The sequence below is a fragment of the Notothenia rossii genome (assembly GCF_949606895.1).
Source record: "Notothenia rossii genome assembly, chromosome: 2".
NCBI classification, from domain to species: domain Eukaryota; kingdom Metazoa; phylum Chordata; class Actinopteri; order Perciformes; family Nototheniidae; genus Notothenia; species Notothenia rossii.
Window position 1 is genome coordinate 3,291,213 of NC_136904.1, and position 27,500 is coordinate 3,318,712.

The 27,500-nt window shown below is 40.9% G+C and overlaps 1 protein-coding gene across 4 annotated transcripts in view; it reads right to left on the bottom strand.

Moving 5' to 3' along the window:
- The window catches only part of large2 (LARGE xylosyl- and glucuronyltransferase 2), a 108,248-nt gene that overhangs the window by 43,103 nt on the left and 37,645 nt on the right, over nucleotides 1-27,500 (bottom strand). For 3 of the 4 annotated variants that reach the window (XM_079663715.1, XM_079663716.1, XM_079663713.1), the window contains one exon: nucleotides 2,793-2,995. In XM_079663715.1, the coding sequence (XP_079519841.1) occupies nucleotides 2,793-2,892 (100 nt within the window). In that variant the 5' untranslated portion in view covers nucleotides 2,893-2,995. Of the gene's footprint in view, nucleotides 1-2,792; nucleotides 2,996-22,436; nucleotides 23,235-27,500 lie in introns of those variants that run through there. The other variant, XM_079663714.1, reaches the window with a different exon arrangement.

Below are 27,500 nucleotides of genomic sequence, written 5' to 3' on the forward strand. Positions count from 1 at the left end.
GCGTTCATAATGCCGAGGAAAATAACTCTCAGAATAACGTTATTAGCACATTTTACAACTTGAGGAGCGAATGTTTTTAATAAGGGCTATACAAATGTTCATACTGAGTAGCTTATTTGGTAAAAAAAAAATTAACCAACGATTTACAGACGTCTGTTTCCCGATGTTAGTCAATGGAAAAGTCTTTCCGGGCCGAGGGATGTCACGGACTGATACGGAAGTTGCAGTACCGCCGTTTGGACACAGCGAATATTTTCCTCAGAGTCCGGCGCACTTCCTGGGGGCTTGGTTCGACTCCTACCCGTGTGTGTTTTCACTGACCTGATGACCTGCCCCGCCTTTATGGTTTGCACCTGTAGAGCCCCTTGTGTGTGTATTTAATCTGTGTTTTATCTGTGCCCAGTGCCAGATCGTTTCGAACCGAGCTTTACGTTATTTGTGATTTGTCAGCCAGTTGATATCTGTGCTAGAGTGAGTTTAAGTTAGTATTTAGTAAGTAATTTTTTGGAGTCCTTGTTTACTATGTCCTTTTTGTCTGGAGTCGTCCCTTTGAGTCCTATAATTTACTTGTGTGCCCCAGTCATAACAACTTTGTATTATTTTGAAACCTTGAAAGCAGAAAGAAATGCTTAAATGTTCAAATTAAGTGCCAGCAGTACTGACAGAAAGCTTTGTCATTCATTCCTAAAAGAGTCAGACTAAAAGAAAAAGAGAGGAGACAAAAAGCTTCAAATCCAGTCTCCTGTTTGTGAATATATTCCCCCCAAAACTAAGAAGGAATTATCACAAATCTGTTTCTCGACTTCACAGGGATCATTTCACGCTGCCTGGAAGTCTAGCTTGTTTTTAGATATGACTTTAATATACGTTGTTTTATGGTGTCTAATATATTTGATTCTAGTTTCATATGACGCAAGATAAGAAACTAGTGTGACATGCAAATTAAAGCACTTCCAGGAAATATCTTTTATTCCGCTGCTGTAACCAAAATCAAACTGAACAGAAAATGAGCTTGCTGTTTCAAAATTGAACTCAATGGTCCGATCCGAAGCTTTAATTTAAGCTAAATTGCGGGAAATGTCTCATAATTGAGGCTCTCTGTTCCTGCTGCTTAGATTTATTTGGCTCTATAGTAAACCTGAATGTATTTTTAATCTCCATGAAAAAGCATAGCCTCTCATAATGTACTGAAGAAATACCTGGAATAATACATTTATATATAAAGAGAAAATGTATCCTTACAGGAAGCTAAGAATGAGACTTGGTTCTTCAAAATAATAGCCCTATAGAGTTTTTGTAGCAATAAAAGAAGCTCGGGATGAGCCCTTATTTGTTTTTCAAAATAAAACCACCATGGGCCAACTGTATCTTTACTGGAAGGCATGTTTTTCAAAATAAAAGCTCCAGAAAGTAAATTGATAGTTACAGATTGCTTAGAGAGCGAGATGTTTTTCAGAATAAAAGCCCCATAGAGTTACACTGGCCGTTTCTCAATCTCCAGGATGCTGGCTTGGTAGTCGCGTACTTCCAAGTCACTTCCTTCAGAAACGAAGCAAGTATGCTTCCAAGCCACGGCTTCGGAAAACGAAGAAGAATGGAACAGGCTAACAAGTGTGCCACTCTAACGGTTTCAACATAAACTGTACCGAGAATAAATACCTCACGATGTCTATCTAATTATGAACTTGCTTTACTTTCACGGAACACAGTTTTGGTGATAACAAATGTAACAAAGTAACATATTTACCAACACATGTTCTAGGCTACTACATACTTACATTTAAATGTGTGCTGCGTCGGTTCAGCCATTCTCCGCAAGGGTTTTTGAAATTGGTCCGTGCGCAAAGCATTGTGGGGATTTTAAGAATACGAAGTCTACCCATGTACAGTCTCGAAATTTCCCCCAAACCAAGAACGCGGTCTCGGTGGAATTCCAAGTATGCTGGAGATTGGATCAAAACTTCGGCGGCACTCGATGACGTAGTATCCTTGAAATATTGGCTTGGAAGCCAGTATCCTCGAGATTGAGAAACGGCCTGTGTCCTTACAGGAAGCTCAATATCAAGTATTTATTTCAAAATAAAAGCTTTAAAGAGTAAACTATATCCTTACAGGAAGTTCAGGACGATGCTTATATCAAAATAAAAGCCCCAAAAACTGACTGTATCTTTACATGAATCTCAGGTTTAGGCTTATATTTCAAAATGAAAATCCCCAGAGGGAAACTGTGTCATCATTGATCATTTAATCAAATTAAAAGTCACAGAGTTCTCATATCCTTTCAGGGAACTCAATATCAGGCCTGTTTTTCAAAATAAAAGCCCCATAGAGGTACTGTATCCTCTCAGGAATCTACGAACGAGAACAGTTTTCAAAATAAAAGCCCCATAGAGGTATTGTATCCTCTCAGGAATCTACAAACGAGAACAGTTTTCAAAATAAAAGCCCCATAGAGGTACTGTATCCTCTCAGGAATCTACGAACGAGAACAGTTTTCAAAATAAAAGCCCCATAGAGGTACTGTATCCTCTCAGGAATCTACGAACGAGAACAGTTTTTTAAATAAAAGCCACCAAAAAGTTACTGTTACGTTACAGGCTCAGGTTTAGGATTGTTTTTTCAAAATAAAAGCTCCAGAAAGCAATAATCCAGCCAGTTTGAACTGCTTCTGTACCTTTTGTCAGATCTAACTGCTTCAGCACACTTCCAGCAACCGAAACTATTCAACTATCACATCATAAATCTCTTAACGAACAAGATGGAGGTATTATTTATAATCTGGAGGTACTCACTCTCTAGGTTCCCAGCCAGCAGGTAGAGCCAGGTGAGCAGCACGCCGGCCGTGAGCGAAGCCACGAGCAGCTTCAGGCGGCCGCGGCACAGCAGGTGCATGATGGGAGGGGAGTGGGGGGGGGGTCTGAGGGAGGGGGGGAGAGGAGAGGGAGGGTTCAGGTGGGACTCAGTCCGTCCTCAGGGCCCGGCAGCATCCTTTTATCTGGAAGAGAGAGAACGATGGAGTCAGAAAACTGTCCGATTTAAATCACTTGGAACCCGACGTTAGATTTCAAATGTCTGGATTTTATTAACACTTGTCTCTTTTGTAAATGAAAAGTAGCTTAATTTCCTCGTAGACTTCTATACAATCTGACTTCCTTTGGCAAGAAGTAGAGTTAGTTAATACTCTACTGCAGTGGAGTTTCCCGGGGTTTCAGGGAATAGATACTACATGTTCTCTGGAAAAAGTGTAAGATAACGTATGATGCACTGAACACTATGAACTCATCAAGAAAATGTTCACTGAGGGAATCAATCAAGAGAGAAGTAGAGTCATTTGTTCATAGACTTCTATTCAATCTGACTTCTTCTTGCAACCAGAGGAATTCAACACATTAGAAAGGTGTATTTAATCCAAAGTCAACACTTTCAAGCTAGTTTTGATTTAACAAAGACTGAGCAATTGCAATGTTCTTATAGACTTCTATACAATCTGACTTCTGTAACTTGACATATTGTTTTTTGGACTTCTGTTTTTAGTTTAATATCAGTTCCTATGTAAAACTCTTGAACACTTTATTCAGTCTCTGCAACACATGTTAGTCGACTGTCCACCTGCTAGAGATGGCACTAAATCACTGGTGGTGTAAAATGTCCAATTCTACTAAATACATGCATGGGCGTCGAAGCCATTATATGAGGGTGGGACAAGTCCCCCCCACTTTTTGAAATGATTAGTTTAGACCCCCCCACTTTTACCATGTGGAAAGTCCGTGAATCGGTCTATCCACTCGCCTCTCTTTGTAGAGCGCTGTGTCAGTGCTTCATTATCAAATCCATTCCACTTGCTTATTGAGAGAATGCCCAAATCAATGGAACTCCGTACTATGTTTTCACGGCTGCTTTGTACCAAGGCAGATTGGAGTGTTGCCATAGTTGGACAGCTCAGATCTGTTGTGTGAAGCGATGCCGGTAGCGGAGGTAAGGCACACACACCAAGTGTTCAGGACATTGTTAATACAGCGAAAATCAAAGCTGACGATCTCTTGGTTTGATATGTTTTCTCCCCCAGACAACATGGACATAAGAACATTTTATTCAAAGAAGAGGAAAGTAAGTCTTCAGCTGTAGCAGTTAATCAGTAAAAAGATGGCGGAAGCGGCGTCTCACTTCTTGAGAGGAGTTTCGTCTTTATGTCATGATAGAGAGATACAAATACTCAATAGTTTAGATGAGAAAAGGCATCGAAATGCCAGGTTACTAGTATTTATCATGTAGACAGGGAACATGAATAACCCGATCTCTCTGTGCTCATGTAAACACCATGATGTCCATGTAGACGCAGTCAGTGTGTTTGACTGGAGCCTCAGTTCGATAAGAGATTACTTTCTGAGTTCTTTAAGGTACTCTCTCTCAAAATGGTAATGTGCATTGTGTTTTAATTATACTTCTTATCATTCAGAAGATTTGTGTGTGTGTTTATGTTTTACTGAGTGCTTATAGGCCATTTCCATCCCAGTATTCAGTTAACTATTTATTTTCTGTGCACATTACATAGACTAGCTAATATTCTACTGCTTGGGACTTTGAGTCTTCAAAATGTCCAATGTCACAGACTGGGACTTACTTTAGAGTCAGTTGTATTTACATTCAGTATGACTCGTTATGATTCAATGTGAAAGAGTATACTGCTCAATAAATAATGATCACTTCACCACCTCTCTTGGCAAATGTCCCCCCCACATGCAGGATGCTTCCTACGCCCATGAATACATGCTATTTGCAAAGCTGCCGTTTGCACACTGTTTAAAACTCAGTTTGGCTGCAGGCTGTAGTGGATGTCACTGTTCAAAAGGACTTCAAATGATCCTGAATTGTTGGAGTCTAATGAGGCAGAACTGAGCTTAAAGAGGGAGTCAATAAGCGTCACATTCGTAACATTCAGACACGGAAACTGTGAAACGCCTGAACAAGCTGCTTTGTAAACTCCCCCACCAACCCCCTCCTGTGTTGAGCCCGATTAGAGCTTTTGTTTTCCAAAGTGATTCATTAATCCTTCTTTAATGAGACACAAGCCTGAAGGAAACACTCACAACAAAGTGTGTACAGCACTGAGGAGCAGAAACAACGAAAATATATTACTTTTATGTCTGATTTTTTGGATAAATACTGGCACACTTCAGCCTGAGAATATGTGCTGCAACTATCATGGTGTATATGGAAAATTATAAAACGGACAAGTCAAATCAAGCAATCTGATTGGTTCTTAGCCGTGATATACTGAGCGTATACCATGGGTAGAATTGTAAATTACTTTTCACAACAAGTCAGTATCCCTCCGCGCCTGAGACTTTTCAAACTGGAACAAGAAAGCAGCGGAGAAGTAACGGGGCAGAAGCCCTCCTTTTTGACGCAGCGTTCCAGACATAGACATCAAACGCCAAAACTTCAGTGTGCAGTTCCTTTGGCATTAGGGCAGGGATATCTAGATACTTTCCAAGCTTTAACATAATGAATTGTGCTACTTTTAAAGCAAGCAACGATGTTTTCAAATCTGTAATCGAAGAGGTCCGCAAAAACGCTATCGACCAATCAGATTTGATTTGACTTGTCAGTTTTTATAAATATATTTAAATTTCTTCCGTTACGAAACAAACTCACAAAGCATAAAATGGAAACATTTAAGATTAACTTCGACCTCCGGGGGGGTCTTACTATAGTATGGAGGAGTGGATTGAGCAGTGCCTATCACCAAAAGAAAAGCACCTAAACGACGACATGCAGAGCTACGTGAAGAGCAGGTAGACCAACTGGAAAAGTACCACCATTCAAAAGCTTTCTGATGCGGGTCTTGAAACAAAGCAGAGAAATTATGACCGTTAGTGGCCACAGGTGCGAAAGCTCTCTCCAGAGCTACTGGAAGCCCAATCTCGGGGACCGGAGAAAGTGGAGCAATATTCTCGCCACGCCAAGCAACAGCCTCGAACAACCTCAACCTATACAAGTGACCACGTAAGCCATGCTACTGATGCTGGACAGTTTTTCAGTGGATGCACAATAAACAGCAACATACACATTAATGTAAATAAACAGCCAAATAATGGATCAACGCTCTCTGTCTAATATGTTCGCTAGCTGTTAGTGTTGTTGCATAGCAACCACCTCGCATTATGTTTCGTGCAGAAGGCAACGGAGGGACTATTTTATTTTGAACATCATTATTTACTAATAAAAACTATTTCAATTAGAGTGTGTATTTTTCTTTCATATTGCCACACTTGGTAACCATTTTATAAAAGCAATAGCTCACTTCAGGCCGTGATATATGCTCATTATATCACAGCTGTGATATAATGAGCATATACCACGGCCTGAAGTGAGCTATTGCTTAAATATAAACTGGTGTCTGGTTTAAAATGTCAGATATAATGACATTTCCCTTTCTTTACATTTACAAAGATGCTTATTTAGCCTCCAAACTAGAATAACAACGTGAATAATTTGGGATATTTGTTGTTGTATTGAATATAATCCATGACGTGTATAAACCAAGGATAGACAGCGAGGTGGCATTGAACCAAACATTAAATAATAATAAATAAATGACACAAAAATACATTAGCAAGGAAGCTATTATTAGCTGCAGTTTGACAACAACATGCTTTCAGACAGATTTTCTTCTTCATTCAAATACAGTTTTGCAACAGCAACTGGCATGGTGCAACAACGTTTTAATTTCACACTTTTACTAATGTTATGGATTTATCTGACGGTTATTACCTCTATTTATGGATAGAAAATTGTGAGATATGTCCATCCCAGTTTCTCAGAGTCCAAGCTGATGTGTTTACATAATCTTAAATCAGGGAAAAGCAACTACTCTATTTATTTGAAAACAGCATTTTGTGAAAAGGAGGTAAATTATTGCATATTTCAAATGTTTGTATGTTCAGCTGACTGTTCAATTTGATTAGAAACACTTTTCTTTTTCCAAAATAAAGCGCTACCCATTATTCTAAAGGAACAACAAATGCTGTGAAAAACCAACATCACATCCTGTCTCGATTATGACGTGTACTGTGCTTCAATAAACTGATAAACAACAACCTCGATGGACAAAACAAACCCTGTTTACCGGCCGTGTGTTTGGATAAAGTGTGTATAATTTAAAAAGCACACAGCGAGGGAAAAAGAAGACTTAACACAGCCGACCTTCAGAGGTGAAACAAAAACCGTCTAAAGTCGAGATGAAGGAGGAAGAGGAATAACCTTCACTTCCTGTCTTCGGTTTCAAACAGAGGAACAGTTCAAACACAACGAAGAACAAATACTCCGGCAATAAATAACTTCCCAAATGTCAGTCATCGGCTGCAGGATGTTGGTGAAGATCTTTCTAGTAAATGCTCTGTTTCTGTTTCTAAAAAAGCTTCCTCAAAGTCACCTTTAACTGCAAGCAAACAGCAGGAATACAAACAAAAACAAACCTCAGATCTCCTGTCCTACTTCCTGTTTGAAGAAACCCTGAAGCAACTTTCTGACATTTCTTGAAACACTTTCATGTTAATAAAATATTCATAATCCTCAAAAGATGAAACCTTTTTGTTGTGACTTCAAGTCTGTACTTTGTATATTTTACACGCGACTACCGTCCAAAACTCTTCCATTAGTAGAAAGACAGTTATATGCATATAGACGAAATACATAACAAAATGCAATGAGAAGACTCATACCGAGATCACTGCTGCTGAATATAAGAAGATCCATTCTGAATTTAATGATCCTGGATCTTAATGCCACCCTCGGGACAAACTTTAATTTATCAACTTGTGGTGATGCAGATCCAAGAATAGATAATCCTTCAGGGTCCTTTGAGCATTGCAGACGTCATTATGTGGAAGAACCATTTAAAGAGTGCTCTCCTGCTGATGTTCAGGTGTATATCAGTGTGTAGTGTCTCTACTTTAAAGAGTCCTCTCCTGCTGATGTTCAGGTGTATATCAGTGTGTAGTGTCTCTACTTTAAAGAGTCCTCTCCTGCTAATGTTCAGGTGTATATCAGTATGTAGTGTCTCTACTTTAAAGAGTTCTCTCCTGCTGATGTTCAGGTGTATACCAGTATGTAGTGTCTCTACTTTAAAGAGTCCTCTCCTGCAGATGTTCAGGTATATATCAGTATGTAGTGTCTCTACTTTAAAGAGTCCTCTCCTGCTGATGATCAGGTGTATATCAGTATGTAGTGTCTCTACTTTAAAGAGTCCTGCTGATGTTCAGGTGTATATCAGTATGTAGTGTCTCTACTTTAAAGAGTCCTCTCCTGCTGATGTTCAGGTGTATATCAGTATGTAATGTCTCTACTTTAAAGAGTCTTCTCCTGCTGATGTTCAGGTGTATATCAGTATGTAGTGTCTCTACTTTAAAGAGTCCTCTCCTGCTGATGTTCAGGTGTATATCAGTATGTAGTGTCTCTATTTTAAGGAGTCCTCTCCTGCTGATGCTCAGGTGTATACCAGTATGTAGTGTCTCTACTTTAAAGAGTCCTCTCCTGCAGATGTTCAGGTATATATCAGTATGTAGTGTCTCTACTTTAAAGAGTCCTCTCCTGCTGATGTTCAGGTGTATATCAGTGTGTAGTGTCTCTACTTTAAAGAGTCCTCTCCTGCTAATGTTCAGGTGTATATCAGTATGTAGTGTCTCTACTTTAAAGAGTCCTCTCCTGCTGATGTTCAGGTGTATATCAGTATGTAGTGTCTCCACTTTAAAGAGTCCTCTCCTGCTGATGTTCAGGTTTATATCAGTATGTAGTGTCTCTACTTTAAAGAGTCCTCTCCTGCTGATGTTCAGGTGTATATCAGTATGTAGTGTCTCTACTTTAAAGAGTCCTCTCCTGCTGATGTTCAGGTGTATATCAGTATGTAGTGTCTCTACTTTAAAGAGTCCTCTCCTGTTGATGTTCAGGTGTATATCAGTATGTAGTGTCTCTACTTTAAAGAGTCCTCTCCTGCTGATGTTCAGGTGTATATCAGTATGTAGTGTCTCTACTTTAAAGAGTCCTCTCCTGCTGATGTTCAGGTGTATATCAGTATCTAGTGTCTCTACTTTAAAGAGTCCTCTCCTGCTGATGATCAGGTGTATATCAGTATGTAGTGTCTCTACTTTAAAGAGTCCTCTCCTGCTGATGTTCAGGTGTATATCAGTATGTAGTGTCTCTACTTTAAAGAGTCCTCTCCTGCTGATGTTCAGATGTATATCAGTATGTAATGTCTCTACTTTAAAGAGTCCTCTCCTGCGGATGTTCAGGTGTATATCAGTATGTAGTGTATGTACTTTAAAGAGTTCTCTCCTGCTGATGTTCAGGTGTATATCAGTATGTAGTGTCTCTATTTTAAAGAGTCCTCTCCTGCTGATGTTCAGGTGTATATCAGTATGTAGTGTCTCTACTTTAAAGAGTCCTCTCCTGCTGATGTTCAGGTGTATATCAGTATGTAGTGTCTCTACTTTAAAGAGTCCTCTCCTGCTGATGTTCAGGTGTATATCAGTATGTAGTGTCTCTATTTTAAAGAGTCCTCTCCTGCTGATGCTCAGGTGTATATCAGTATGTATTGTCTCTACTTTAAAGAGTCCTCTCCTGCTGATGTTCAGGTGTATATCAGTATGTAGTGTCTCTATTTTAAAGAGTCCTCTCCTGCTGATGCTCAGGTGTATACCAGTATGTAGTGTCTCTACTTTAAAGAGTCCTCTCCTGCTGATGTTCAGGTATATATCAGTATGTAGTGTCTCTATTTTAAAGAGTCCTCTCCTGCTGATGTTCAGGTGTATATCAGTATGTAGTGTATGTACTTTAAAGAGTTCTCTCTAGCTGATGTGTACTGCCTTTTCAGAAACTCATTTTGTTAATTATGTGTTGCTTTACGTAATAGTTAATAATCGTTTTATGACATGTAGCTTCTTGTTAACAGCAAGGTATCAAAGTGTCTCGTTTTTGATCATTTCTAGTAGATGTGGATTCAAGCTGAAATCCACTCCTAAACTTTGTGAGAGCTCTGAGATGATTTATGAGTTAATTAGTGCGGCTGATGCATTCGCCGTACGTCGTTAAGAGGTGCTGAGAGGAAGAAAAGAGAGGAGGGATGAAGATATGTGAGGAAGAGGAGGAGGAGGAAATGCTTAGAGCACTGTTTCTCAAACTGAGGTACTTATACCACTTTAGGGATACTGCGAACTGCATGCAAAAATAAGGTTGAAAAGGCAATATTTTAAATGTAAATCTCATATTTCAAATGCAGTCGTTCTCAACAAGCACAGCTGAAATATTGCAGAAAGAAGTAAAGAACAAAAACTTTTGAGAACTGCACGAGAAGGAAACCCAGGTTTTTAAAAATTGAAATACAGCAGAAGACCCAGAAAATAATTGAAAAGTCATGTTTCTCCCTGCTGACAGCACAGAGATACAGTAAGAGTGAAAATGAAGGTCATGTTGAGCTGAAAGCCCGGATAGCAGAATGAAAAATAATCTAAAGTTTCTCACCAAACACAACAAAAACAAAAAAAGCTCATGTTCCTAAATATATTCAGCTGAAAAATTGAGAAGAAGTGAAATAGAAACTGTGTCTCACTGCTGACAACACAAAGTAAAGAAGGAGAAGGAAGCCAATGCTTCTCACTATATACAGATTAAAAGCATAGAAAGAAAGCTCTTGTCTCTAAAACTAAATACAGCTACAAACACAGAGAAACAAGCTTGTTTTTCTCACTGCTGACAAAATGAAGAAGTAAAAAAGAAAAAACAATATTTCTAATTAAATACATCCCAAAACCCAGAAGACAATAACCTGCAACGAACTGCATCTATTGAAGCTAAATGCATGTTTCTGTGTGTCTTAGTTTTGTAGTATGATGTCAAAAAAAGGGTTTGCCATGGATTTAGTGATGGATTCTTAACATTTGAAATAAAGAATTCAATATTTTCTAGTTCCAAACTTGCTGTTAAGTAAATCAGACTCTGATGGCACTGAATTATTCTGTGCATGTCAGCCTTTCGTTTTAGTTTTCCAACCAAAATGGTAAACCGCTGTTCGGGGGGAACTGAAGATATTCAAATGGTTTGCATTATCCAAAAAGCTATGAGAAACACTGGCTTGGAAATGACAGTAAGTAAGAAGATTGGAAAGCACTGGAGGAATATGACAGAAAAGTAAAGAAGGTGAAGCAAATACAACTGAAAAAGAGGAGATGAGGCGAGGAAAGATTTGACATTTAGGGAATAAAATGTGGGCATAAAGGGCAGATATAAGTGCAGAAAAGGAGAGAGTGCAGGGAGTAAATATGGTGCAGGCGTTCAGTGATGTGGAGGTGTTTTGGCCTCTCATAAAGCCAGCGAGGATATGAAGAGAGCGACACTAAGGACGCTTTAATTCTGCAGGAGCTGCACGAAATGCTTACACTTGTGGGCTCTAATTGTAGCCGTAAAACAAAAACCCTCCGATGTGAGGGGGAGGAAGGCAGCGTTCCTGCTTCATATAACCCAGGCTGAGATAAGGGGGGACGCAGAGCAGCAGGGGGGACGCAGCAAATAACTCCCACTGATGGCGGTAAATGAGAAAATAACAGAGACCGCTGAAAGGGAAGGCGTCTCTGAAACATGTGGAGCTGAGAGAGTGTTTAATGCATAAAGACCAGGCTTAGTGTCCCACTTTCTTTCTCTCAGGAAGGTTCATCACGGGGTGAACAGACCTGAAAGTGTCCGCCATTATAAGAGCTGTTTAACACTTTAGGAAAGGAGCTTCAATGCCTCCTGTAACACTGGACAATCCTTTAGGAACAGAAAGGAGATAATGCTGTCCCACAATACTAAGCAGCAACAGAATGTAAGGTGACAAAGCCAAGAGTGGTGCAGGCTAAAGCAACTACCGCACGGTCACATGACTTCACGTCACCACCGCTAAGCTAAAGGCGGCTAATGTTGGGCTATAAAGGAACTAAAGCACGGTCACATGACTTCACGTCACCACCGCTAAGCTAAAGGCGGCTAATGTTGGGCTATAAAGGAACTAAAGCATGGTCACATGACTTCACGTCACCACCGCTAAGCTAAAGGAGGCTAATGTTGGGCTATAAAGGAACTACAGCACGGTCACATGACTTCACGTCACCACCGCTAAGCTAAAGGTGGCTAATGTTGGACTATAAAGGAACTACAGCACGGTCACATGACTTCACGTCACCACCGCTAAGCTAAAGGCGGCTAATGTTGGGCTATAAAGGAACTAAAGCATGGTCACATGACTTCACGTCACCACCGCTAAGCTAAAGGAGGCTAATGTTGGGCTATAAAGGAACTACAGCCCGGTCACATGACTTCACGTCACCACCGCTAAGCTAAAGGTGGCTAATGTTGGACTATAAAGGAACTACAGCACGGTCACATGACTTCACGTCACCACCACTAAGCTAAAGGTGGCTAATGTTGGGCTATAAAGGAACTAAAGCACGGTCACATGACTTCACGTCACCACCGCTAAGCTAAAGGTGGCTAATGTTGGACTATAAAGGAACTAAAGCACGGTCACATGACTTCACGTCACCGCCGCTAAGCTAAAGGTGGCTAATGTTGGGCTATAAAGGAACTAAAGCACGGTCACATGACTTCACGTCACCGCCGCTAAGCTAAAGGTGGCAATGTTGTTTTTTTCAACAGTTGTGGCCTCCGTACATTTGGATATTGCCATTTAAAAGTGTTTTTTTTACGGCTGAGTTTGTTGATGCTTTAGCATAATTACAGATAAACTACTGGCCTGAGTTGTATGAAACTTGGAGAATCTGAGTCTTTTCAGTTTCAACCTTTCAGTCCAAGTTCACCTTCTTCTTAAAAATCTGAACAGTTCTTAAATGTGAAATGTGGTTCGTTGGTGAAAAACAGGAGATTTGAGCCAAAATGTGGGTTGGACACCAACCAAGAGTATTTCTTGAAGCCTCAGACTGTTATCCTAACTCTAACGGATTGAAACTCATATTTTTCACAGATTTATTTGCTGACATTGCCCTTGAAACGTTTGCACTCTGTTTGGCTGGTAAACATCGTGCAGAATAAGCTTTTAAAGTTGAACCGTTGTTAAATGTGAAATGTGGTTCTTTGGTGAACAACAAGAGCTTTGTGCCAAAATGTGGGTTGCACAAAGCAATAAAGAGTATTTCTTCAAACCTCAGACTGTTAACCTAACTCTAACGGATTAAAACACATATTTTCTAGTGATTGATTTGCTGACATTGCTATTGAAAGGTTTGCACTGTTTGGCTGGTAAACATCGTGCAGAATAAGCTTTTAAAGTTAGACGCTGAAGAGGAAAGTCTAAAGAAAGCTTGTGACAAAGAGATCACTTCCCTGGTTCCCGGGGTGATACCTGCGGGGAGTGTTTCCTCCGCAGGACGAACATATGATAATGCAATTAAGAGCTGAGAGCAGAGCTTTGGACAAGCGGCCGCGGCCCCCATTTAAACTGAAGGGCTTTTTAGCGCCGAGCTAATCACATCGGAGATAGTCCTGATGATGGGAATAATCAGAGGACGCTTCCTGCATTAGAGCAGGGCGGAGATAAGAGACGAGTAATCAACTCCACTCACTCTCTGCTGACCTCACTGACCCACACACACACACACACACACACACACACACACACTCACACTAAGACACAAAAACACACAAAATCTAAAATGTCCTCACAGAACGGGTTGTTTCTCAATGCTCGGTCCTCACAAGTTAGCGAAACAAACATACAAACAAACAGAAACTTTTAAATGCAAGCAAAACACAAGCACACACAAATACTCACTCTGAATAACATGCAAATACACTCACACACACCCTAAAACCAACACACACACAGACAAGGACACACACTCTCACATTAAGACAGATACATGAACAAAAACAAGCACATACTCACACACACACAAACTAAGACACAAAAACACACACACTCAAATATATTCTCAAAGAACGGGTTGTTTCTAAATGTTTGGTTCTCACAAGTTAGCAAGACAAACATACATGCATAAATACACACTTTTACATGCACGCAATAACACATACACTTAGACACTCACACAAACAGATTTGCACTCTCACCAACATGCTAAGACATTCACACACAAACAAGGACACACACACTCTCACAGTAAGACAGAGCTATATGAACAAAAACAAACAAAGACTAAGACACATAAACACACACAATCAAAAATGTCCTCACATAACAGGTTGTTTCTCAATGCATGGTCCTCACGAGTCAGCAAAACAAACCTGCACACACAAACACACTCAACACCGTGCTAAAACACACACACACACACACACACACACACACACACACACACACACACACACACACTCAACACCGTGCTAAAACACACACACACACACACACACACACACACACACACACACACACACACACACACACACACACACACACACACACACACTAAAACCCACACACACAGACAAGGACACACACACTCTCAAAGTAACACAGAGATACATGCACACAAACAAACACACACTCACTCACACCCAAACTAAGACACAAAAACAAACACAATCAAAAATGTCCTCACAGAACGGGTTGTTTTCTCAATTATTGGTCCTCACAAGTCGTATTTTTCTTACACAAAAACATGTCTTTTGAATTTATACTTGGTCCTCACAAGTGTAGCCAAACAATCACACACACACATGCATACATCACACTCACACCTCGCTCTCCGTTAATAGATTTTTTTGTATGTTTTGTGTATTTCAAACCAAAAGTATAGAAGAGGAAGAGCCTCTATGTCTATATTAAAACATAATTTTATAAATATATGATGTCTGTTTATAAGTGTTTGTCAGCAAACACACAGCTGTGCATCTCTATGACATTGAAGATGATTCTGTTTTCTATGGAAGTGTCATAAAGACAATCCGCTGTAAACAAACTGTCGTGTCACACACACCCACCCACCCACCCACCCACCCACCCACCCACACACACACACACACACACACACACACACACACACACACACACACACACACACACACACACACACACACACACACACACACACACACACACACACACACACACACACACACACACACACACACACACACACACACACACACACACACACACACACACACACACACACACACACACACACACACACACACACACACACACACACACACACACACACACACACACACACACACACACACACACACACACACACACACACACACACACACACACACACACACACACACGGTAATCTAATTAACGTCTTCTCATCTGTTAATGTAAGCTCCTTCCTTCATGCCTGGCAGGCGAGTGTCACATTAGAGTTTTCATGTTTTCCTATGAGTGTGTTTTCACACCGCTCACATTCCTCCAGAGGAAACATGAAGGCTTCTGGGAAACTGACGCATGTGTGTGTGTGTGTGTGTGTGTGTGTGTGTGTGTGTGTGTGTGTGTGTGTGTGTGTGTGTGTGTGTATAAAGAACATAATCACTGTTTACATTTGGGTGTTGACTTCACCCTGTATTACACTCTGTCCCTTTCACACTCAGTGTTACTGTACGCAGTGTCAACTAAATTGAGGCCGACCCCTACGGCAGCACCTCGATGGGATTTCTCGTATTTTAAGTTCAAGAAATATAAACACACACTGGAAAAACGTGAAATCTTGCCAGTTATATTTGTGTAATTTCTAGACCGAATATGTCTTTACACTTGATATTAAACATAATAACTTAAGAGGTAGCAATGCAGTGAGATATAGGGTCTGGTTTGAAGACAATATACCTTTGTTTTTAAGGTGTTTAAGCTGCTGTGGTATTTGGGATCATCTTGTCTCAGGAAAAAAACTCAATTTGATTTCATAAATATACATTCTTATTGGAAAATCACCAACTAACCACAGAAATAGCTTATTTTGTAACACAACATTTCCTGATCCTGGTAAAAAAAATCAAAATACGTTTTCCCAGCTAATTACAAGATGTGATTCATCTAAATATCCCATCTTATTTCAAGAGATCTTACCAAGCAAATGTTCACTTGTTCTATTGGCAGATTTGTTTACCAATTACACGCGAAAACACCTTGTTTTTAATATCTACACAAAGCTATCAATGCGTGAGAAACGGAGAACAGGACAACAGGAAAACATAATCTCTCCCGCGTTTTATTTGAGTTTAGGTTCTTGTGATTTTTGATTCCTGCAGGTCAGAGAGGCGAGCTCGACTTAATCCACTGAGGTGACGTGTGTGTGTGTGTGTGTGTGTGTGTGTGTGTGTGTGTGTGTGTGTGTGTGTGTGTGTGTGTGTGTTTCTTTGTGTTTATCAGAGTAAGCTGAGGTGGGATTAGTGACCGGACGACCTTTTCATTTCATTTCCCAGCAGCCTTCACTCTCACAGGAATCACAATGATACTCTCTGTCTGAGGAACCAGGACCTATTTCACTCTCTGCACAAACCACGTATCCACTGCTGCTCGAAGAAATACACTGCATGTATCTGGATTTATTAAAGTCAATTAGATGAAGACATGTGTAACAAGAGCTGCAAGAGTTAGTCGGCTTTGATCCTCGTTGTATGATGTTATATGTCACACGTTAATTAAATATTCTGTACTTATACATGTCCTTATCAGGTTTTCCCGACCCCTCAAATCTCTTTACATACTATGAGTTATTCACCACTTTCTCTAGGGAAGCTAACACACACACACACACACACACACACACACACACACACACACACACACACACACACACACACACACACACACACACACACACACACACACACACACACACACACACACACACACACACACACACACACACACACACACACACACACACACACACACACACACACACACACACACACACACACACACACACACACACACACACACACACACACACACACACACATACACACACACACACACCATGTATACATCACTTCAGGGGACATTACATTGACTTACATGCATTACCTGGAGACTTATCCTAACCTTAACCATAACCAACACATGCCTAACCTAAAATTAATGATTCCCCTCATGGGGACCTCCATTTTGTCCCCATAAGGGAAGCCAGTCCCCACAAGGATAGTAATGCTAGGCCACATACACACACACACCTGCTTTATCTGACATGTTTATTGCACAGCAGGTTAACATGTACAAGGATTTAGATTAAGACGGTGCGCACATAAACACAGACGAGGAATTAAGCTGTAAAAAAAGGAGCAAATATAGAAATATAATAAGAAAAAGTAAAAACTATTTGCTATAAAATGTGAAAAATAAAAATAATATTTACAAGAAATTAGTACAATATGATGTACAAAAAAAGTTAATAGAAGTATGAGACAAATACTTTTAAAATAATAAAATATGTGTATTGTTCTGAGCTCTCTTTAAAATACAGAACTGCATATATGTTGGATTTGGAGAGACAGAAGCAGACATTGAAAGACATCACTTTGGACTTTTCGGTGGATTTTTTACTATTTATTCAGATTTGTATTCAGAAAATATGAATCAATAACACAAATAATGGTTAGTTTCCATCCTGGTTCAGAGTTAGTGTTAGCAGTGTTTTAAAGTAACTGATAAGGGTTTTAATGCAGCCTTACATAATATACCTGCGTGTTAAGCCATATTTATTTGGGGGAAATAATACGTATTTGCAAAGTATATGAATAGATATTAGAAATAGGGCTGCCAAAATATAATAAATGAGAGTCTGGAAACAGCATTCAGAGACATTGGTGCATCATTATTGTTATTATTGTGTGTGTCGTGTCACTCGGCTGATGTTGCACCGAGGTTTGGAAATAACGACCTCAGAACCCCCCCGATATAATAAAGGTCAACACGGTTTCATTTGTGCTGCTCAGAGCATTTTAAAAACTCCACGACACTCACTGAGATGAAGTCCTACTAGAGAAGTATAACATATCAACCAAAGCCGATAGAGTTCCTGTTTCTAAAACAAAAGAAATACGCTGACGCTGTAATGAAATGAAGTGGAGACAAATATCTGAAAACCTGAACATATTAAAGGTCCCCTATTCTTCAACATCCACTTCTTCATGTCTCTTCTACTTCAACATGTGTCCCCTCTTCTTCATGTCTCTTCTACTTCAACATGTGTCCCCTCTTCTTCATGTCTCTTCTACATCAACATGTGTCCCCTCTTCTCAATGTCTCTTCTACTTCAACATGTGTCCCCTCTTCTTCATGTCTCTTCTACTTCAACATGTGTCCCCTCTTCTTCATGTGTCTTCTACTTCAACATGTGTCCCCTCTTCTTCATGTCTCTTCTACTTCAACATGTGTCCCCTCTTCTTCATGTGTCTTCTACTTCAACATGTGTCCCCTCTTCTTCATGTCTCTTCTACATCAACATGTGTCCCCTCTTCTTCATGTCTCTCCTACATCAACATGTGTCCCCTCTTCTTCATGTCTCCTCTACATCAACATGTGTCCCCTCTTCTTCATGTCTCTCCTACATCAACATGTGTCCCCTCTTCTTCATGTCTCTCCTACATCAACATGTGTCCCCTCTTCTTCATGTCTCTCCTACATCAACATGTGTCCCCTCTTCTTCATGTCTCTCCTACATCAACATGTGTCCCCTCTTCTTCATGTCTCCTCTACATCAACATGTGTCCCCTCTTCTTCATGTCTCTTCTACATCAACATGTGTCCCCTCTTCTTCATGTCTCTTCTACATCAACATGTGTCCCCTCTTCTTCATGTCTCTTCTACTTCAACATGTGTCCCCTCTTCTTCATGTCTCTTCTACATCAGCATGTGTCCCCTCTTCCTCATGTCTCTTCTACATCAACATGTGTCCCCTCTTCTTCATGTCTCTTCTACTTCAACATGTGTCCCCTCTTCTTTATGTCTCTTCTACATCAACATGTGTCCCCTCTTCTTCATGTCTCTTCTACATCAACATGTGTCCCCTCTTCTCCATGTCTCTTCTACATCAACATGTGTCCCCTCTTCTTCATGTCTCTTCTACATCAACATGTGTCCCCTCTTCTTCATGTCTCTTCTACTTCAACATGTGTCCCCTCTTCTTCATGTCTCTTCTAAATCAACATGTGTCCCCTCTTCTTCATGTCTCTTCTACTTCAACATGTGTCCCCTCTTCTTCATGTCTCTTCTACATCAACATGTGTCCCCTCTTCTTCATGTCTCTTCTACTTCAACATGTGTCCCCTCTTCTTCATGTCTCTTCTACATCCACATGTGTCCCTTCTTCTTCATGTCTCTTCTACGTCAACATGTGTCCCCTCTGTGGAAAGAGACTCTGAAAGTTTCAGGAACAAAGATTCTCTCTCTTTTTGATCCATTTCTATAAAAACCTGTCTGAAAATGAGCTGATCAGATTTTGGTCACTTTATGATGTCATAACGATGTTTTGTCTTGTGTAACCATTAGCCAATCAGCAACCAAGGTGCATTTAGCAACAAGTTCAGACCGAGCCAAAGCTATTACAAACGCCAAATATCTTTATGTTGCCATGTTAGCAAAGAGCTACTTGGCTGTATCTGCTACCTCTGTCCCTAGAGAGGGTGTTCTCCACAGCAGGAGACATTGTTAGTGCCAGCAGATCTGCCCTTTCGGCAAGCAATGTGGACAAGTTCATCTTTCTTTAAAAAAAAATACAATGACAAGCAAGTCCTAATGTCAAACTGGCTGCTTAGGTACGAGTACAGTACAGTTCAAATACAGATTATTTTAGTTCATCGAAATGCTGCACCTCAATGTTTATTTTATTATATTTTGTATTTATTTGAGAGAATATTCACAGTTTAACAATAATTAAAAAATATATATATATATGTTATGTTTTGTGATAATTTTTTCTGCTGTACCGAAAACGTACCGAACCGTGACCTAAAAACTGAGGTAGCCTACTACCGAACCAAAATGTTTGTGAACCGTTACACTCCACACAGCATTTTAGTAAAAGGATTTAAATAGGATTAACATGAAATCCTACAAGATTGAAACACTTGGGTTATTATAGACACTAATATATGACCTTATTCTACAATAATATCCTACAATACAGTGACGTGCGGTGAGCTTCATGGCTGGTGAGGCACTGACTCTTTCAGAGTCAGATTTACAAATATTATATTTTGACCTTAATCAAAATATTCGGTTATTTTCAAAAGCTTTTTTAGTCTGATGCTTCCATTCATTTTAAACAGACCGTTCAACAAAAGGATACCCAACATCTAAATATTGGATTGTTCTTTCTTAGTAAGATCCCATTTTCATTACAATTGTGGTCTTACCTTGACTTGAAGATGAAGTCCATGCTCTCCTTCTGGACAACAATCTCTATTAGTTTTTTGTAAAAGTCCTCCTTATCTTCCTGTAGTTTCAAAAGTCTAGTTTGTTGTTTGCGTCTCGTCTCTGCGTAGAATAACAGTAGCAACAAGAACCTGTGGGCTCACGTGCGCCCCCTTCAGTGCGGCAGAGGTTATGGCTGCCTCCCCTGCTGCTTTTTTCATTGCCGTTATATGATGAGACCAGCGAGCCTAAATATCATATATGCGAAATAAGTTATTTAGAGACTATGGATGGCGAGGATAAATGTAATAAAGGGATCTACAAACATTACATGTGTGACCTACAGTGAGATGGTAACAGGCATGCGCTTAGGGCCCGCTTTCCAGCCAGTTTCTGTGGGGTGACACATTCTGAGGTGAGGCAGAGCTCATCTGTGCCTCACCTCACCCCACAGTAACTGGCTTGAGCGTGCTCACAAAATAAGTGCCTGCGCTACATTAAAGCCGGCGCTCCAGCCAGTTACTGTGGGCTTACGAGAGGCAGAGCTCGTCCCTGCCTCACTCCTCTTCGCTCCCATGTAGTTGTAGCGGAGCTCGGCCAATTTGCTGATTTTGACTTTAAAAAGCGATTGGAATAATACAGAAAGCACATTTACATCACAGATCAGTGGAGACATTTTATTATTATTACTATTTCGTTTTTCTTTAGTTGTTTTTCCGTTACATTGGACTCGGAGTATGACAGGTGAGGCTCTGCTTCCCCTGCCTCCCCTGACTGCACGTCGCTGCTACAATATACTCCTGTGAAAAGAGATAACTGTCATCTCTCGCAAGTTATATTAGTTTATTGAAGTGTTTTTGTCTCGTGATTTTCCCCTTTATTTTTGAATCGTGACCTTCCCTCTGGTTTCAGATACTCTGACCTCCCTTCCTTGTGTGTCTCCCACTCCTGTGATTGTCGCCCCCGCCCCTGTTCCCCATTACCTGGTGTATTCATTGTCCTCGTCTCCCTTTGTCCTGTGCCAGTTCGTTTCCTTTCTTGTGACAAACTACGCAGGCCAGGAATACAGAGCTTTGAGCCACGTCTTGTCTGAGTATTTCTTTATTCATGCTCCTGGTGTTTTTCCTCGTTAAGAGTCATTTAGTTTTTTATACCACTGAAGTAGAGCTTTGGTTTGAATAAACCTATTTTGTTCAAACCTGTGTGAGTCGTGCATTTGAGTTCAAACCCGTTTATTCAGTCGTAACAATATTCTCTCACGGCAAGTACCTGCACTCCTGGTACTTTACGTGCATTTTGCTTGAGTTATTTGACCCCACAGCTGATCTACAAACACATCAGAGCTCCACAGCTGATCTACGAACACATCAGAGCTCCACAGCTGATCTACGAACACATCAGAGCTCCACAGCTGATCTACGAACACATCAGAGCTCCACTGCTGACACACACACATTCCATCCCTCCTCCTCTTCCTCCTCTTCCTCCTCTTCCTCACAGTCTTTAAGTCTGCAGGAACTCAAACAGCAGAAACACTAAAAGCTTCAGGAAACACACACACATAAAGCTCAGAGACCGTTGCCCCGTGTTCTCTCCTGCGTGGATCTAAACACGTGCTCACAAAGATACTAATACTTTACTTTATTCAACAATAACATCCTACGATATACTCCTGTGAGAAGAGATATTCTGCATCCTGCAAGTACCTGCACTTCTGATACTTTACGTGCATTTAGCTTGAGTTATTTGACCCCATAACTGTTCTACAAACACACATGTCATCCCCCCTCCTCTTCCTCCTCTTCCTCCTCTGTCTTTAAGTCTGCAGGAACTCAAACGTACACGACAGCAGAAACACCCAAAGCTTCAGGAAGCTCACACACACAGAGCTCAGAGACCTTTGCCCTGTGTTCTCTCCTGCTTCGATCTAAACATGTGCTCACAAGTCCAACTTCAGCTCTTCCTGCTCCTATTGCTCACAGCCGTCTGACTCCTTCTTACTTTAAAAGTGTATGAAATCAAAGGTTCTCTAAAGCAGAAACACGAGAGGCTTCAGGGAACTCAAACCAACCTTTTCTCTGACGTCCTGAGTTCACATTCCCTTTCCAGGTCGATCTCAACACGTGCTCATACGTCCAGGTTCAGCCAGTCCTTCTCTTTCTCAGACAAACAATCCACGGCTCTATTCTCTTTTCTCAAATACTTTAGTCCCAGTTCTTCACACTCCTTTCCTTCCTCCTCCTCCTCCTCTTCCTCCTCCTCCTCTTCCTCGTCCACAAACAGAAACTCCTCCACCTCCCAGCTCTGATTTCAGCCCCTTCTCCTTCCTCTCCGTCAGACCGATGGGAGCAGAAGCAGGAGAGCAGCGGTGTCACCTTACAGCCCGTCAGTCCGTGAAACCGAGGAATGTCAAAAGGCTTCGGGACGTGTTTGGATCCGGTGTGAAGCAGCAGAGCTTTGGGCACTCTAAACCAATGAAACCTGCGACTGTTTAACAACGCGGGGAACGTCCAGCTTTAAAGAGCATATCGACCAAACTGTAGGAACCAAAACAGAGCTGCAGGGATTTCGTTTTTTGACATTTGGAAAGGCAACTTACAAGTTAGTCTGGTTTCTTGATACCATCCATTTCCTTTGGGACACGATGAAGACCACCAAATAAAGAATATATTGGTAAAGAAATACAGCACAGTAAACGTATGCTTCATTGAGGTATGGAACATGTGGACGGGTAAAGAGAAGGAATGGATGAATGGATTTTAATGATGGACATTTTTATATCTCAGATTTGCATATATTTAGCTTTTCTCTGTATATCATATTAAAGTGAAGGTTAAACATTCACACACTAGTTCCTTTCATTTACCTGAACACCTTTTTGTTAAACAGTACTCGGTAAACATGACTTTTTATGCAAATCTGGCAGTTTTTTTATCTCAGATTTGCATACGTTGTTACTTGTCTCTGTTGAATATCATATTAAAGTGAATATCTTTGGATACTGGACAGACAAAAGAAGATATCTCTCATTAAATCAGTGTCTGAGCGTTTCATTGCGTTAGCGTGTTAGGGGCAACCCTCATGCTGAAGCCCAGATCTGCTTTGTTGACCCCAAAACATTTCGTGTTCATCGTTGGTTAAACATTCAGACAGTATTTCCTCTCGTTAAACTGGAAGCCCTTTTGTTAAACAGTGACTAACCCACATTTAAACTCCTCTACACAAACGTCCTGGTTTAATAAATAACCTGTGCCGCCTCTGAAGTGTAATCCTGACGCTCACACACTTCCTGACGCCGTTAAACAAACACCTGGAGAAAACCTTCACTCCTACTCTGTGTTTACATGATATGCAGGGGCGGTTCTAGGGGCAGGGGGGGGGCTTTGGCCCCCCCTGAAAATGAAAAGTTTACGATTAAACGATTTCTTTGCTGACGGAATAGGCGGAACTAACGCTATGTATTATTCTAGTCGGACCCATTAGAGCGTGAAGACTGTAACTAAGGCCCATTCACAAACCGCCCCCTACACCCTACCCCTCCGTTTGTGCGTTCACGCGGGGAGTCCGCCATATTGAGGGCTGTTCCAAAGCAACGAGTGTGGAGCGGTGTGGAGGGGGAGTGGGCTATCAAGCCCTCAAACAGCGAGTCTGCTTCGGTGCTGACTTGAGACCGGTCTCTACCTGACCGGAGTCACGCTGTGTGTGTCCATCAGGAAACACGCTGTTTACAAGTAGTTCCAGCGAACATCCACTGATAAACTGCGATGTTAAAAACCTCATGATAACCTCATATGTTTTTAACTTAGGATCATACCTGTGTTTAGTCTAGAAAAAGGTAAATGTGTGCATTTTATTATAAAGTTGTGTATATTTACAGACCGTTCCAAAAACTAAGAAGCTTATAAACATCAGGTTTAAAACTAAAGAGCTTTGAAACACAATGAAAGATGTTTGGAATTTTAGTTGAGTTATTCATTTAAACTTTTTGTCAAAGAGATGCTGATTTGAAACCGTTGTTACATACAGTTACGGCATTTCCTGTTTCTGCCGGAGAGAGGGGAGTCCGTCCCAAAGCTTGCTGCTGTATTTACTCCCTCCACCTGACAGGAGGGAGCCTCGTTGAGCTGCGAGTGTGGCTACAGACGGAGTTCACTCCGTCACGGAGGGGTAGGGTCGAGGAAGTGGTTTGGGATTGGGCCGAAGTATCTGAAATAAATATGTGTACCAATAACTGTATTGTTTTCTTATGCGCAATTACTTCATACTGTCTTTGTCTTTTCGATCCTGCATGTATTGTGGCCCTCTCAGAGAATAGCTGGCCCCAGCCTGGCCCCCGACTCAACCTGGTCTAGAACCGCTAACATGGTTTCCTGAGGCATGAAGCATAGCTCAGATTCAGATCGCATCGTATCATCAGATAAAATAGGACAACAGAGCAGCACAATAGTAGAACGGTACACTAACAATGCAATTAAATAACTGCAGGAAACAGACGGACACATAAGGCACGTTATTATAGAGCATTATTATTAATATTGCACATGTTATATAGCAGAGAGTGTTTTGTAATGATGGTATTTATATTGCACATAGTTCTCAGTTCCCTTTAATGAAGGGTGAAGAGTTGTAGAGTCTTCTCCTCTCCGACACCAAAGACTCACATATATAATCATATCAACAGAGATATGTGTGTGTGTGGCGGCGCTGCCTGAGCTGCCCTCATTTTATTCAGCTAAAAATGAATTAATAACAAATGAATGTTAGTTCCCGCCCTGGTTTAGAGTAAGTGTTAGCATCGTGAGTTTAGACCCTTTTAAATACAACTGTGTGTTTGTGTCAAAGCAAATGATAGTGATTATTATCCAGCCGTGCACCATATAGCTGCGTGTTTATGCATACATATTAGAAATAGGGCTGCAACAACATTAAAAATGGCAACAAAACCTATAAAGTATGCGCATCCCAGATCCTCAGATGTGTTTAAATGGATATTGACTTTCATATAAAACAGTAAAACATGCGTGAGCTAACCAGCTGCTGACAGATGTTTCGTTAGAGAGCAGCTCCTCAGATCTCTGCAAACATCTCGCTCTGAATGAGAAGCCTCGGGGGGGAAACGCTGCACAAAGCAACAACTGTCATTACTTTAAACTGTGCAGGGTCTACCTGGAGAGTGTCCAGGGGCCTCATTTATAAAGGGATATACGCTCAAAAAATGGCGAACGGCAGTTTCTACGCAATGTTTGCGATTTATAAAATACTAACTTGACTAGAAAACATGCGGTCCTCCACGCAAACTCTGACCCATGCGTACGCACTAAGCACAAAAACGGGAGAGACGAGAAACCGCGACACAGTTGGCAGAAGGAAGAATGGAGAGAAATATGTGGAAATAATACCATAAATAAATGTTACCTCTCATTTATCATATATGAAGAATTCATTTTCAAACATTGATTACAGCCAATCTTTAAATGATTTAACAAACGCCTGTTTGAGACTCCTCAGTGCACACAGAAACATAACTGGGAGAAATAAATAAATACGGATATGTTATTTAAAACCACCTCGAATATGTTGTGTTAATGTTATGAAATGTTTTCTCATAAATTATGCGGTGAGCAGGAGGACAGAATTACGTCTAAACTGACGCCGTTTTGCATTTCTATAGGTTGTAGATACGAGCATGGTTTTATATACTACCACGTTTAATCGTGTTTTATGCCGTTTGCCAAGACTTGATAAGTCACTCGTAAAACACAGGAGGTCTGGAAACTAAGAGCACCATATGTGGTAAATTGTAGGCCTACAGCTAATATAACACAACACATTAGTTGTGTTTCCTTTAGCTGGTGGATATAGAGTTGCTGCGGAGGGGGGGGGGGGGGGGTTGAGATGCACAGGCTGCAGTGGAGACGCTGCGCACAGCTGATCGACAGCTGGGACATAAACCGCCAAATGCAAAAACATAATTCAGATCCAGCCGTCATGACTCCACTCCGGAGGGATCCCCCGATCATTTCTTACAGTTTCTCATCAAGGGGGGGGGGGTCTCCTGTCTCCGGTACAAACACACTGCCTGAGGAAGGCTGTGTGTATTCTTTTTGACATTATCCTTTTTCGGATCACTTATTTATTTATTTTGTTGACGATCCGACCTCCATGCTGCTACTCTGGTTCAAACTGCATCCACCAAACAATATGATTGATCTCCACCTCCCCAAAATAATCAAAATCTGACACGGTGTGAGATGTTTTTTTTAGCTGTCGTCATTTCCTGCGATCTTCTTCATAAAGTCAGTCAGAATGAATGAATGAATGGGCGTTTCTTTGAGCATTTATAGGCAAACATGGGCGTTACGTGAAGCCCGCAAAAGCTGCACCGCATTTCGAGTCGGTTGTGATGTATAAAGGGAAACCGGCGTAGGAAGTGCCATACGCACTTTCCTCGCCGGTACGCAATGTTTGGTGAATTGAAAAGTGGCGCAAAATGTATGGACCTATTTTTCGGATTTCTACTACGTAAGCAACCTTCCCACGTGAATCCTACGCACGGCGTTATACATGAGGCCCCTGGTCCTTATTAGCACACTGCGGCTGAACAAGCTGGGAAAGATGATGTATTTGCGTTGGACCCTGAAGGCAGCATCTCCCCGTCCAATGGGCAACGCAGCAGTAATGAACACTGGGCGACACACACTGGTTTGCTGCCAATAATATTAAAAAGAGAACTAATTGTGGATTTAAAAAACAGTCCCCAACAAATGAACTATTCCCATTTGTTTGATCATAAAAACATTTTAGGATTTTCCTGTATTGTTCTTTAATTTGCTGATCAAATAAAACGTGCCCGGGTGGTCTTTTGTAGTTTTTATAACTTTTACACTATATATTGTCTGTCTACGGTACACCTACTGTATTTACAATGTTGTTTTTAAACTATTAAACATCTCCTTTATGCCTGGTTTTCATGAAGCTGTTTATGTATTGTGTTCCTTTCTGTTGTCTTCTTATGAAGTGTTAATGTTGATGTAAAGCACTTTCAATTGAGTCTGTGTCTGAAATGTGTCTGAAAATGTGTGCTATAAATAAACGTACCTTACCCCCTACAGGGGGGGGGGGGGGGGTTACAGCA